This window comes from Lepisosteus platostomus, chromosome 9 (assembly GCF_059453375.1).
Source record: "Lepisosteus platostomus isolate fLepPlt1 chromosome 9, fLepPlt1.hap1, whole genome shotgun sequence".
NCBI lineage: Eukaryota > Metazoa > Chordata > Actinopteri > Semionotiformes > Lepisosteidae > Lepisosteus > Lepisosteus platostomus.
The window spans coordinates 43,044,915-43,060,691 of record NC_142619.1 but is presented as its reverse complement, the minus strand read 5'-3'; the positions used below and the strand labels follow the sequence as shown (position 1 = coordinate 43,060,691).

The window sequence follows — 15,777 nt, the reverse complement described above, 5'->3', positions numbered from 1 at the left end:
ACATTATAATCAATGTGTTTCTGCCACTGGCAGCTCTCTTCTACAATTTAGCAAAAACTCACCTATGGTCTATTTTGTATCGGTTTATTTGTAAGAATTGTTCTTGTAGGAAAAGTAAAAACACAATGGACATAAATACATTTAATAATGGTCAATTTTGCAATGGCAAATTTTGACCTTTAGCTGAATTTTCTTGTTCATTGATTTACTGAATTTGTAAGTGAATTTCTGATACTTTAATATATCCTAATGCATAGACTTTAATAATCCCATTGTTTATGTTATAGCTGAATATAAGGATGGATTTTCTACTTTGCAATGTTTAAATACATTGCAAAGTACATTTGAACTTACTAGAAAACATTACAGTGTTCTGTAGAAATTGCCTGCAACATTAAGGCATAAAATGGAACTTTCAATTTGATTATCATTTATTAATTAAAACTTTGCAGCTGATATCTAAAACGAGGCAAGAAAATTGAGTTTTCTGAACGTCTGCCCAACAATTCCCACAATTATTATGGAGCACTTGAGCATGTAACACATGCCAGGGGGTATTTCTAAAAACATGAGGGCACAGAAACATTTTCCCTTCAAAGAACAGATTGTTTTGTTAACATCTGTATATAGTAGAGATGAATAACCTGCTTTTTGTGACAATATTAAATTGCAACATGAAACTACCCTTAGAAAATAAAATATCAATGCAAAAGATGACAAGATAATCAACATCTTAGTAGGATAAGTTATAAATATATCAATGCAAAACAGAACACTTGTACGGTATAATAAGGATGCACATTACAATGTGGCTTTCTATAAATACTATAATTACATCTATTACTCACATATTCAAGATTCTGAAAAAAATAAATATATATAAAAATGAAACTCGCTACAGTAAAATAAATGTTATCAAGTGATTTTATGGTAATATGAAATTCTATAAAACAAACTAATAACATCAACTGAAGTGAATAATATCACTTTAAGATATTAAGGATGCTATATACCTCTTACTTCGCAAGGACTGACTTCACCATGCTCAAAGAAATATTAATCATGTTGAAATGTTTTTTTTTACTTTTCTCCTGATCTGTGCCTTTATACAACTCTATCCCTGAAGTGATTATAAAGCCCCTTGGTTTTATTGTTGGAACTTTGCCCTAAATACAAAAGAGTGAGAGACTTTACAAAATTTGTTGTAATAACTGTGTAGCTTTTTATGGTAATTTTGTGCACCTACATTAATTTAAGTTTGTTGCAGCAAAGGATTTGAATACTTATGCTTTCAGGACTTTTCCATTTTTATTTTATATGATTTATTTCTTTATATTGTAGCGGCAATGCTTGTTAATAAGACAGAATTAAGTGTTGCTGTGCTTTCCCAAATGAGGCCTCATCTCTCTGTTCATCTCTGTGGTGGAGCCACAGAGAAACTATTCATGCAGGCTGATTTAAAGATGTTTTCTTTTGATAAGGGACAGCTCCCAAATGGGGATGCACTTAGCTAAGCCTGGCTATCATGATCAATGGTCATCCATTGGCGCCTATCTGTCTAGGGAGTGCCAGATGGACATCTGGACTGCATTCCTAAGTGTCAGGAGTAAGTGACTCATATCTCACCTTGATCAACCAATCAGGGACTGGTAGGGCCGAGTAACCAACGTGGGACTCTGATGCCCATGGAACTTTCAGCCAATGAACGAGCTGAAGTTCCTCCAGGTAAAAACAGGCAACACAGAGGGCCTGAGAGACTATTGTGGACTTTTCTAAAGGGAATTCAAAGGAGAATTCCAGGGCAGGACGGCCCAGTAGCAGAAGGCTCCCAAGGGCAGGACATTCTCGCAGCGTGCCTACTGACCTTCCTGAGACTCAGCCCGGACAACCACGGAACAGCCAGTGTGTCCGAGTGCCAGAACTTTCTTTTGTTCTAAGAGTCTAGAGCGGAGGTTGCCAGAGAGTAACCAGAGGATCCACCCGAGGTTAGCACCAGCAGCAGGCCTCGTGAACAGGTCGGAACTGTGGACAGCTGAATCACTATTCAGAACTAGCGCTTCATCAGGAACGAACCGGTCCTCTTCCTGACTTGCTGGGATCCACAGTCATCTTTTCTCCTGTGCACGAACTTTGCTAGTTAAAGCCAACACTAACTAGCCGGTCAGTGAGCATCAGCAGCGCACCATCGCAAGCAGCACAGCACAGCCTGGCACAGAGCCAGAGAGCCCGCAGGAGATCTGAATCCCCAGAGATTGGATGAGTATTCAACTTCAATGCATTACAGCTCGAGAATTCAATTGTTATCCCAACCAGTTGATATCAATTTAATTCCTAAGAGTTATGAACTTGTTTTGAGTATCTAATGTAGAAGTTATAACCAAGTTCATTTATGAAATGGTCTAAATGAATGATATACTGAACGTATGTCCTCTTGATATATGTAACACTTCGTAACTGACTGAATATATACCTTTTGTATTCTGATAACCCTCACGATAAGATCTGTTAGGTTTACATGCATATTCTATGTATTGATAAATGTATCCTCGTGTATTAGTACCTGTGTGTGTGCGTTGTTTGAGTTATATCGCATGGTTGGATTCTAAAGCCATCAAAAGAATCAATTTTGTGATTTACTGCTACAATTAATAATTGTCCCAGTAAATGCCCAAACCCTACAGAACTGGTGCCTTCAGAGAGCACACTACAATATACATATATCTATACATCTTTCTTTTTGGTTGTGTATATAACATATACTGTATTAATATCTACCTCAGTGCCATGACTTCAAGCCTTAAAGCAACAAAATGTAAAAAAAGCCAAGTCTTAATAGTTTTTCAAGTCACTGTGTAAGTTGTCATGAACTGAATGATATATCCTTACAACATTTTTCATTTTTTGCACAAAAAAAATATTTCTCAATCTCTTCTTCAGGATTATTGCCAGCACTGTTGTGAAACATCTACATGACAGAGGAGGTCCTGCTTAACTCCTGTCTTTGTACTCTAGGATACATCCAAGTCTGACTTCAATGAGTAACATTTGCTGATCCATTTGAGTCATATTTAATGGACTGACCCATCCATCCATTTTCTACCTGCCTCATCCAATTGATGAGGGGGAGCCAGCAAGCAAAAGGTGCATGGCAGGGTACACCCTGGATAGGATGCCATTTCATTGCAGGGCACACACAGACACAGATACACACATACCAGGGACAGTCTCCCAGAAGCCAATTGACCTACCAGTATGTCTTTGGACTGTGGGAGGAAACTGGAGCAACCACAGGAAATTCCGTAAACACAACATAAAAAATCCACGCAGACAGCACCCCAGATTAATAGGACTGAATACCACAGATATGAACTCTGCCTTGATCAATTCATATAATTGTTAAGGGTCTCATTAATGCCTGAGATTGTGATTAGAGTCCAAAGTTTTAAACACCTGCCACAGTTTTGCTATAACTTAGATTAGAAAGACTTAACTTCCTATTGATCATTGAGAATGATAGGATTATCAGTAGTGTTCAAATACGTCTGCATCAAAGAGCTGGACTTTTGTCATAGTAGTTGTGATACTCATCTGGGCTGTTCAGGTAAGGCATTCAAAAGTGCTTAAGATACCTCTGAGATAACTAGATTTGAGATCCAACTGCACACACCGCACAATGCTGATTAGAGTGGGGGTGAGTGAACAAATGGGAAAGGAACAATTAGAGGTTAATTCCACACTGAAAAGTAAAGAAAAAGAAACAGCAACGTTTCAGCTATGTAGCATTCTGCAGGTGTGTAGGGCAATGAGGGAGAGGGTAGGAAAATGAGGGTAAGAAGAACAAAAGATAGATAAATAGACCTATGAAAGGGCACAGACAAAACTGTAAAGAGTAATCATAGGCAAAAGGGAGACTATGATGCTTTAACACATTCCCTGAAAGTTGGCCCAACTTCTTCATGTTTTACCAATGCATATTGTTCCAGAAATGCACTGCATCATACAAGCATGGTAAAAGCATCATACGTACCAGGGGTATGAACTTCTTCTGTCCCAGTGTAAGAGGAAAACACCTGTCCTATGAATACGTCTTGCTGCTCTCTGAAGTTGTTTTGCAAATAATCCATCAGCATGACATACCCTGCCTGCTGCATTGTCAGCACTTCACAGAACACCTCCAGCTAAAAAGAAAGAAAGACTTTACACAAGTGACATTATAAACTTGCTACTACAGTATATCATAACACACTTCTGTAGTGCTCAGCACTTCCTTATAATATAAGACTTCTCTAATAATGTTTTGAAGACTGTTCTGCTGAACAATACACAGACAACATGCAACCCGGTTTCAAAAATGTTTATTTTCAGAAAGAAATCAGGAAACCATTAGTTTTTATATTCTTTTTTAAATATGTAAATGGTTTAATAGTTCAATAGTAATCTCATGAGATGAACATTATTTTACAGAAAAACAGAAACCACTTTGATGTTTGCATCACAGTAAATTACATTACATCCAACTGGATTCACCCACAGAAATCTAGTGAAATATTGATATAGTTTGCTATAGTATATAGAGTTTAAAAGAAACATAATACATTCAATCACTGTTCTATTTTGGGTAGCTTTGAAAGGATCAGAATCAGTTACAGAAACAAAAGCACCAGACATTATGCAGAGATTGTAAGAAATCAAACTCCAAGTTTGAAGGCACATAAACCACATTGTGCATTTAGATGTAAGCATACTGTCTGATCTGAAGTTGACTCAAGGTGAGAATTCTCATTAGACTACAATATATGTGTAATTTCTGTATTGTTACATATTTAAGTATTAATAACCTTGTTATGCATTCATAAAGTGACAGTTACAGCCCCTGAACAAATTGTAAGGAGCACTTGCTTAAAATTAACAAAATACACATACAGTATACATGTATGTGTTAAATTGTTCTAAAGGCTTTAAAAAATATTGATGACCTTTCTCATTAAAAGTGTAAGAATGGTTACAAATGAGAGTAGGCCATTCAGTTCATCTTGCTCATTGATGGCTAGCTTATCTGATCTGATTATCTCATCCATTCCTTTCTCACAGAAAATCAAGGAGAACAAAAACTCAGTCCAGGAGCTTTGCTTCAAAGATATTGTGGGCAGTTTCTTCCCAAAAATAAACAAAGGAAACAATTAAATATTTACTGGAATTGATAGGGGTACTATGATATAATAGTTCAAAGTGCAACGATCAGTTATATCTAGGGCTGTGTGAGCTCCTCTTTGTCAATCGATCAGTGGAGTAATTAGGAAAAAAAATGGATAAATGGGCCAAATGGCCTCATCTTGCTATAAGTATCCCATCTTGTTCCTACTTAAAGTATAGTAAATAAGTTCATAATAAGTTGAAACCTCCAACACCCCACCTAGGTGCAAGTAAAAAGTTGAATAAAAAAGTACTGTACATCAGAAAACAGATTAACATTCCATTCTGCTGAAGAATCGTATTTGCTCTTCCAAGTTGAATCTTGCCCAAGTTGAACTTCCGAGTTGAATTCTTAAACCTTCCACTTTGCTGTGAAATGTGCTGTATTCCTGAGGCTATCTTTTCTTTCTCTATGTAGTGAGTCCTATTGAATGCTGGGTAGGCTTTTGTACAGTTTTGAAATGTATTTATTATAATACATCATATCCATCAGTTTTCCTACAATTGAACTGGCATAACATGTCATGAATGTGGCACCAATGCATCAAAGCATATTGGGGGATGCTGTTGATGTGATGCTATAATATTAAATTACTATATTTTCCAAATGATGCTAGGGGCATTCAGGCATTCACACATGCAGCTGCAGTTCTAGGTGACGCCTCTTCTGTGCACCTAAACGTATAATGGTTGTTTCCTAACATGCTTTAAAGCAATGAGAAATATGTGAATATGTTCAAACGTACCAAGTCTTTTGTACCAAAGTGATTTTTTTGTGTTGTCTTGCATGGAAATCAAATGATGTATTTAGATTTTAGATGTTATTCCTACTTATTCCCTACACTAAGAATTTTACAGTTAAAATTTTGAATATGAATGCTTCACATGTTTTTCTCTATGAAAATAACCATTTAATTTATGGCTCCTGAGCTGTATGCATTATCACTGGCTGATAATGCATGAAACGATACACTGTATTTTTTTTGCCAATATTTCAAAACTCTTAAAATGTCTTTAAATATAATTTAATGTGTTAAAAATGTTGTGGTAATCAGACAAAATCAAAACAATAAGTGTTTGTCCACATATGCAATGAAAAATACATACAGTAATAATGAAGTTATATTTCTTAAACATTAATCAAAGTTCCATAAAATAAAAAATTGCTTTTGCTGTTCTGCAACAACATTTAAGTAGCTTGCCTGCAAGCTTTTTGGTTTTCATTGTGAATATCAAGAAAAACTTGTAAACGTATTAAATATATAAATTACATATAATAATAACGTTATTATATAATAACGGTCAAGAAACTATACAGGTCTTTTTGAGATAGCATGGACAACAGACTGGGTTAAACATATTGATACAGTTTGTACTCTGACTTCGACAGGAAAAGTGCATTGGTTTATGATTCAGAGCTTGCAGTTAATGTCCAAAAGAATAAAGGCATTACGACAAATAAAAGAATTCTGAAGGGGGTGTGATTGAGTCGGAACTAATAGGGTGTTGCTTGAGCTTCTTATTCCTGTGCGGTGTACCGGTGTGAAGTCGTCTGCGGAGGTGACTATTCTCCAGTATACGAGAGAATCCTTTTCGAATGAGGAGCATAAATCCTCTTATATATGAGGAAGCAATTGCTTGTGTGACCAGCTTGCAAACACATTCAGTCCTAAGCTTGCACGCCGTCTGCGGCCGCATGGGGATCTTAAAGCGCAGACCTGGTCAGCCTCAGGTGTGGTCGCTGCGCATTCCCATGCGCCCAGAGCGGGGACTGCAGTGGGAGGTGTGTTCCACTGGCACAGTGGTAAATTGCAACTGTGTAATGGCTGAAGTTTGAATACAAACCAAACATACAATTGACTATTGTTAAAAAATTCAGTTTTTCAGTACCTTCCTGGGACGGCAAAATCTAATTATTGTATAAAAAAATTATTTGTATTTTGTGATCATAAGGTTAATATAACTAAAACTAAAAAATAATTAAATCATTGTTTTATTTTAGGGAAATTGCATGCATAAATCTGATCATATTTGACAAATCATCAATAAAGGCAAACCAGAGGTGGCCATACTGTACATCACTAGGCTATTACCTCCTCTATGCTACAGATTCTTCTAGGAAGAATATGTCCTGCAATGGCTTACTTTTGTTTTTTGATTATGTAACTAATGATGGTAGCAGTAAATATGGATTTTTAAGGTTAAAGAAACATTTGCTCTGCCAATATACAAGAAAATGCTTACATACTGTTCCTAAAGAGTCACCATGCAGTACAGTACATGACCGTTACCTACAGGATACTACTAATGCAAAAAAGGAGTTCATCAGGACAAAAAAGTGGAAAATCTTTGACAACTCAAATCAATATACAGATTTAAATCCAACTAACCAAGTATTTACATTTTGAAGAAACAAACTACAAAGTAAAACTACTTCAACAACAGGCAATAACTCAAAGTGGCCACAACAAAATTCTGACAAACCATTTCAAATGATTACAGAGTGTAGTGAGATTTAATGGGTCACATATTTCATGCAGGTATTGCCTCAAATGGATATACACAGCAATACTGACACAATATACTCTGAAATGCACTTAAGTGCAATGTCCCAATAGTTTAAACTGAATCTGAACATTTTGTTTTTGTTCTACTTTTATCAAATTCACAGAATTACACAATAAAACATACTGTACTTATTTGTCCATATCAATCATGGTTGTAAATACAATTGTTTGACCATAAAACAAAAATACCAGTTTTGGCTTTGATGTCCCTATACTTTAGGAGAGCATTGTATGACAATCACAAAAGCTCAACATCCAGATGTAAATGGTAAATAACCTCAGGGATAAATTTACATTGACTTTTTCCCTTCAGTTCAACCCTTTGAGCATTTTTAGAACTTGAAGAGCCTTTCTTCTTCACAAAAGCCTCACCAACCAAAGTGCGATTCCACTAGGAAGCCAAACACTGTGAGAAGTGTTGAGCATATTTACAGATCTGTTTTGTAGTTTGGCACAACAGACATGAAATGAACTCACCTGGTCTTCAGATATACTGACAGTGTGTTTAAAGACAATCCATTGGACTTTTTCTGTACATGGAGGCGTTGTCAAAGAACCATTGTATATGAAATACTTGGCTGTAGAATTCGGCAGAAGGCTCATCAAGTTTAATGATTCCAGAACAGCATTCTTACCTAAAAACAGTTTAGTAAATAAATTTCAAAATCCATTTTAGATAAGGCCACGTTAGTACAAACTTAATCAAGTGAATATGATATGAAATCTTGGATGAGAACTGGAAATTAGCTCAAATAACACTGTTAATATATACTGTATGGTTTTAATGCAAAGGTCCCTCCAGCTGTAATGAAGAGGATCAAAAATTTTACAACAGCCTTACATATAACATATAACATACAATTTGCATAGAACATATAATTTTATTGCATATAATTAAAAAAATTAACATACCATATCGGCTCACACTGTTGACACCATTTATAATAGGGTAGTAATTTTCATTTTCATTGGGGCCAACCTGCAGCAAACAATAACACACATTTTCCTATCTTACATTTCTTTAGAAAAAAATCAATAAAACAGCTGTCTTTAACAATGGGAAAAATAAACTGTTAAACACTATCCGTATTTTGATACAAATAAACCTGGAATACCTATGAAATTTCACTAAAGACTCACATAGCCTCATACTTAAATCTAAGCATAATGTGGGAAGACATCATGGCCATTCCTAACAGTGGTACCGTATAAATAAAATGTGGTGCCAAGATCCCTTTCTCATGGAATGGACAATTTAAATAGGTCAATCACCTAACCAGCATGATTTTGGGAGGCGGGAGGAAATTAGAGCATCTGGTGAAAGCCCACACAAACTGGGTTCCATACAGTTGGCACCTCAGATCAGCATCAACCACAGGGAAGCTAAAGCTGTAAGGCAACAGCCCTAACCGCCGTACCACGATAAAAATCAATTTTCTAAAAATAAATTGCTGATGATGTTTTCTCCAGATAAATTCTACAGTTTTCTTACATCTGAGGAAATTTACCTGACTTTCAGTAAAATGTAACCATGGTAGTGATATGTAAAGCTGGGTTTAGGTTTATGTATTGTGATTTATGGCCTTTGAAATATCCTAATGCAAACATATACAGTGGTGTGAAAAAGTGTTTGCCCCCTTCCTGATTTCTTATTTTTTTGCATGTTTGTCACACTGAAATGTTTCAGATCATCAAACAAATTGAAATATTAGACAAAGATAACACAAGTAAACACAAAATGCAGTTTTTAAAAGAAGGTTTTTATTATTAAGGGGAAAAAAAATAAAAACCTACATGGCCCTGTGTGAAAAAGTGATTGCCCCCCCACCCCCGTTAAAACATAAATCAAGGCCTGATTACTACCACACCTGTTCTCAATCAAGAAATCACTTAAATAGGACCTGCCTGACAAAGTGAAGCAGACCAAAAGATCCTCAAAAGCTAGACATCATGCTGTGACCCAAAGAAATTCAGGAACAAATGAGAAACAGAGTAATTGAGATTTATTAGTCTGGAAAAGGTTCATTTAAAAACTGCATTTTGTGTTTACTTGTGTTATCTTTGTCTAATATTTCAATTTTTTTGATGATCTGAAACATTTCAGTGTGACAAACATGCAAAAAAATAAGAAATCTGGAAGGGGGCAAACACTTTTTCACACCACTGTAATTTGAATTGAAAACGTAGGACATACAGTATACGGTATGTAGTATATAGTATATTCACTACATCTTACGGTAAAAATAATCTGTATATCATGTCTTGAAAAGTCCTTGGTAGTAATCAGTTTCAATCCTACAGTCCTAGGAGGATTTCATATTGTATTTGTTTTAGTTGCTGGCTTGTACTGCCACCTCTATTTGAATTTCCATTAATCCTGGTTTTACTGAGAGGCAAGTCTTGTAGTTGAGTTATTAATACTCTATTGATGATCTATGTCTCTTGCTTGGGCAGCAGACTAAGGCAAAGCTGTATCCTATTTTGATTCATTGTCCTCCTCTCCTGTTGTAGCATGTTGTCAGAGTAGGAGAACACCCATCTCTCTTTTTCAACTATCGCTGCGTGACTTCAGAAATGAAATGGACAGACATATGCCTGATGATGTTCTTTATCAGAAATCATATTCCCAACTGGCACAAGTCTAGGACTTGCTGTACTGTTTGGCACGAGAGACCCAGTTCCAGGAATCTGACATTCCAAATCATCTGAAAACGCATTTCCATGTCCACAAACATTCAGTCACGAAAGATGTACTTTGTCAGAAAAGTGGCGCACAAACATTTTTAATTTAGACTGTGCCAAGTCTCAAGACCACACAGTACCTCCCATGCTGTCAACAGAAATTCAAAGCCCTGGCAGCTGGTATTCTGCAACTCAAACTGATAATGATGCATGTGTGTTAGACAACCCCTGCTGCGTTTTTTTATATTCTCACTGAAAGAGAGATCAACATACAACAAGGCTAATAATAAGCTGTCTGTCCTCTAGCAAATGTTGACTGTATAGAATGGCATTATAATACAAACTGTAGGTCCCAGTTTGTCCCCTGTTCCAGACTGAGCAGCAGACTTTTTTATTCACTCTGTAAGCTGTAGATACTGCCTGAAAGATGGTATTCTTCTTTAGATACACCCTAGAAGGTTAGGCTACTATCTATAATAAACTCAATAAAGTCATTTGAAAACAATAATATGAATCCTTAATAATTTATATACTGGTCAAAACTCCTCTATTTAAAATGCTAATTTTCTCTACTAAGTACTCAGTGCCAAAATACTATTAAAAAATCTCTTTTCACAGTTGATTTCTCACACTAAAACTGAATCTTATAACAGGCAAATCTTTATGGTTGGCTTTCACCACTTGTCAAGATCCATTAATTTTGAGACATACAATATACAGTACTTACAATATTTAGCCAAATACAATACGTATAAATATAAAGCTGTTACAACAAATAAGAAGTAACCTTTATAATTTGCACATGGCTGGGTATAATTAGAATCTATGATGGTTGTGAAGCTGAATCACTTTTTAATATACTTGTAGTATCACTAAATAGTCATCACTGTTTTTCAGGAGGCACTTTTACATTTACGTAGATCTGTAATACTCTGTCACTGAGAAACGACAAGAAAGGCTGGTGAGGAAGGTTAGAATTAAACCTTAAATTAAACCTTGTGCTGCATGTGATCATCTCTTTCATCATCTTCATCAATGCAGACGTACATTCATAATAAGTATAGTGGGTATTGATATTTTAAAATATATACTTTAAGTATAGAACACATTTTCAGACAAGCCAGCAGATTCAAAGGCAGACACTATAGCTCAAATTGTAAATGATCAAATAAAGAATTAAAGCATATTATTATTATTATATTATAATACAATCCAGGCATCTAATAATCTAAAATATGATACTTTACTTTTAATAGCATCTGTAATTCAGAGATTAAGCAAAATTATTCAGAAAAATACCTCGAACAAAACAGACAGAGCTGTTATTTTTCCACCACCTTTTATTGCCTCATCGATGTTGTCATACTCATGTGCTTCAAAGCAGAAAATTTGCATCTGTAAGAGGTGTGACATAAAATTTAATTATTTCTTCTTGCACTCACATTCATAACCAAACATTACACAAAGCCAATAACAAAACATGTAATTTCTTTCATCAACTTTTAGTATTAATGTTTGTTCAAAAACTTCATAAGCCAAGATACTGTATATGTGCACAGTAGAGTTTTTATTATGTTTGTATTTAATTATGTGCATATAAATCCAATAAGGTTCCAATTGAACATCATTTTATAACACATGCCAGAAAATAAACATAATCACTAAGGCACATAAGAGGATTATAAAACTAGAAAAATAATGCACTAGAAAACAATAGTCTACGTTTTCCCTTCATTGCTTAAATGCATGCTTCTGTCTTTGAAGGGAAGACTAACATTTTTTGGGAGGTGAAAATGAAAAAGAAAACATATTCCACTTGCAAATATAATCTATTCTTTCTAACTAGGTCCTTTTGGAAGAAGCAAAGATCAAAATAATCCATGCAAACAATTGTCCTTATTTACCTCTAAGGGAAATTTCTGTCCATTTAACCCATGTTCTGAACCATCAGAAGAGGCGTTGCATTTTCCCCAATGAAAAGTAATCCTGCCAGCTTTATATCTTGACCTAAGGCCTCCCCCACTGATATAATATTCTCCATTGAGATTAACTGCCACTGTGAGTTAAAAGAAAAACAAAACATACATCACATTTTGTAGTATATTATAGTACAAAATTCAAGTAGTTCTCACAAGATAATTGTTAAATAGATATGATTAATTAGAGGGTGTATGACTGTCACTTTGTTTACAGTTTTTCATCATCAGATATGAATTCCTGATTTGTCTTTTTGAAAACAAACAAAACAAAAAATACTCAGGTCCTTGTAATATAAAAAATTAACCAAGGAATTATTTTTCACACTCAAGCTTAGTCACCAAACACTGGCAACAACCTCATGCTCAATGTCATTTAAATTGTATTTTCTCTGTGTTTTCTTTCTCTATCCATCGACTTTACAGCTCTCCAATCATACTGCTCCAGTAGTTCTATTATTAAAAGAGTCATAATTTTGCTTCTTTTAAAAAAGCAAAAAAAGACTCACATAATATTTGTTGAATCTATTAGGATTTCATATATGTTAGCTATCCAATTCAATAAGATAACAATCACAAATTCATAGTAATAACCAATTTTGCTAGCCTGTGGCATGACTGCTGTATGGGCATGTTTTACAATAAGACATTGGTACATGTAGATATATTATATTTTGATCATTTTGTTATACAACCCGTACTGTATGATCATTATATGATCGCATACCTTCTTAGATAATGGGAATACTGTCACATTGTCACATACTGTAAACTAATAAGAATAAAAAAAGTAATATGGTATTATAAAACTACAAATTTACCTGTTTTGCCATCATTGTGTATAAAGGTTTTGTCTGATGTTCCTCTTTCCCAGCCTTCAAAATTCAGTTTCTGAAAATGCTCTTTGACTTGAGTAATATTCTCATCAATATTAATGGGGGATTGTTTGGCATTGTTACAAGATGGGTATTTCTTGCCCCAGTTCTTTTGGTTTAAAGTTCCTGTTAAAAAAAATCAAAATTAAATACAAAACTCATACAGTATAAATGTACAATACATGATTTGATAAAAATTGTAGCGTAAAACATAATTTGTCCTGAAATGTTTATGTATGTGTTTAATATATTCAAGAGTGCATGAATCAAACAATAAAGATGTACATTACCACAAAACAACTATTAAAGCTACTACTGTACATCACTACAGCTAACATTAATATGAGTAATCTGTGAACAGAGCTTTGCCCATGTGGAAAGAAGCTGAGCATGTAAAGAAGGCAAAAAATCTAATACATCCAGTTTTCAAAATGTGCCTTATAACTGATTAAGTTAATTATCGACTTCAACAGTAACAAATTGCTTAACTTGAGTTATGGTGTGACCAGGGCCAAAAAATGTTACATTAAAGAAATTAAATACTGTTATGATGCTGTATTCCTCCAAACATTACAATTGAACAGTTTCTTTTCACAGTCTCCACGGAATTCCATTGAGTGACTCCAATCATAATAATAATAATTGCTTACACTTATATAGCTCTTCTGGACAGTCCACTCAAAGCGCTTTACAGGTAATGGGGACTCCCCTCCACCACCACCAATGTGCAGCATCCACCTGGATGATGCGACGGCAGCCATAGTGTGCCAGCACGCTCACCACACATCAGCAATCAGTGGGGAGGAGAGCAGAGTAATGAAGCCAATTAATAGAGGGGGATTGTTAGGAGGCCATGATTGATAAAGGCCAATGGGAAATTTGGCCAGGACGCCGGGGTACACCCCTACTCTTTTCAAGAAACGCCCTGGGATTTTTAATGACCACAGAGAGTTGGGACCTCATCCGAAGGACGGCGCCTGTTTACAGTATAGTGTCCCCGTCACTACACTGGGGCATTAGGACCCACATGAGCCGCAGGGTGAGCACCCCCTGCTGGCCCCACTAACACCTCTTCCAGCAGCAACCTTAGTTTTTCCCAGGAGGTCTCCCATCCAGGTACTGACCAGGCTCACACCTGCTTAGCTTCAGTGGGTTGCCAGTTGTGAGCTGCAGGGTGATATGGCTGCTGGCGTGTAATTTACACATTTTTAATTACACACAATTTGGAAAATGTTTTAGACTGTAATACTATCCTGAAATAACAGCTGTTGTATTGCACTGGTATTAGAGATAATGTCGGAAGACCATTTCCTGTCTATTTTTTTAACTTTCATGAAAACAAAATCTAAGGTCTGAACAAAGTTCTGAATATGTATAATGGTCAGATAAAATAACACCTTAGACTTTTCTCTCATCTAAGATTGAAAGGAGGTCATTCAACCAATCTGATAGAGGTATTAAGACTTATTTTCTAAATACCTTGTACTATTAATGGGCTGCCTAACTGTTTCATTAATAAAATGCTCCTATATTGCATTTTACAATTTGCTGCCTCTGAAGACCTAAAAACGTTTTATGCAACCTTAATTCAAATCTCAATCCAAACTTGAGTAGTCATTACTTAAAAGGCAAAAACACCCAACCTACATGTTCTATGCAACAATAGGCTTATATTGAACTAGGTCATCTATTGTTTAATATTTACATTAGCATGTCAATGTCTCTATAACTCACAATACTGTGGGTTCCCTGATTAACTCGCATTACACTGTGACATGTTTTTCCAGACTGTAAACTTTAGCATAATTAACACAGTCCTGATGTCTGGTCAAGTAGCAGATGTTGAAAATTTGAATATTTAATCACAGATTGTTGTTGGCTTGGAAACTGAAAATGTCATTTACATAACATGTTTAAACAAATAAGAGAAAAAAGTACAACTCTTTGAGACAGAAACAACCACCTGTCATTTGCATTTTAATTAAGTGGTAAACATCCTTGTAGCAATATGAAATATCCATATAATAAGATTTATAGTAAGTTATAGTAATATCCATATAATAGAAATATCCATATAATACGATTTATAGTATTATAGTAAGATTTATAGTAAGCAGCTAATATTTAAAATATCATTATGGGCTAATTGATGTTACAGTATCATGAATCACAATTCTAATGAAAAGAAAACGAAAAGCATGAGTCATATAAAATACTATCACATGTATTGCTTTTTCAATGTTACCTGCAACCTGTTCAACTTGACTGACTGACCTTGTGAGATATTTATGAAAAACAATATATAAATTCTCAATTAACATTGACCATTATCTGTTAAAATTCCACCAGAGACAGTTAAGTTTTTGCATAAAAATTACCCTAGATCCACAGTTTATCTTTTGCATATGTATTGTTTTTCTTCTGCATGTGTATATATGTAGAAGGAGACTAAAAATGGTGTCCATACAGCTGTTGCTTGTACTA

The 15,777-nt window shown here is 35.2% G+C and overlaps 1 protein-coding gene across 5 annotated transcripts in view; it reads right to left on the bottom strand.

Annotated features, from left to right (window-relative positions):
• Nucleotides 1–15,777, bottom strand: part of LOC148655029 (receptor-type tyrosine-protein phosphatase zeta-like) — an 89,856-nt gene that overhangs the window by 33,977 nt on the left and 40,102 nt on the right. For all 5 annotated transcript variants that reach the window (XM_088645107.1, XM_088645108.1, XM_088645110.1 and 2 more), the window contains exons 3-8: nt 13,240–13,419; nt 12,347–12,498; nt 11,742–11,837; nt 8,673–8,739; nt 8,238–8,395; nt 4,028–4,178 (exon numbers count right to left, since the gene is read on the bottom strand). In XM_088645107.1, coding sequence (XP_088501233.1) covers nt 4,028–4,178; nt 8,238–8,395; nt 8,673–8,739; nt 11,742–11,837; nt 12,347–12,498; nt 13,240–13,419 — 804 coding nt within the window. The remainder of the gene's footprint in view (nt 1–4,027; nt 4,179–8,237; nt 8,396–8,672; nt 8,740–11,741; nt 11,838–12,346; nt 12,499–13,239; nt 13,420–15,777) is intronic.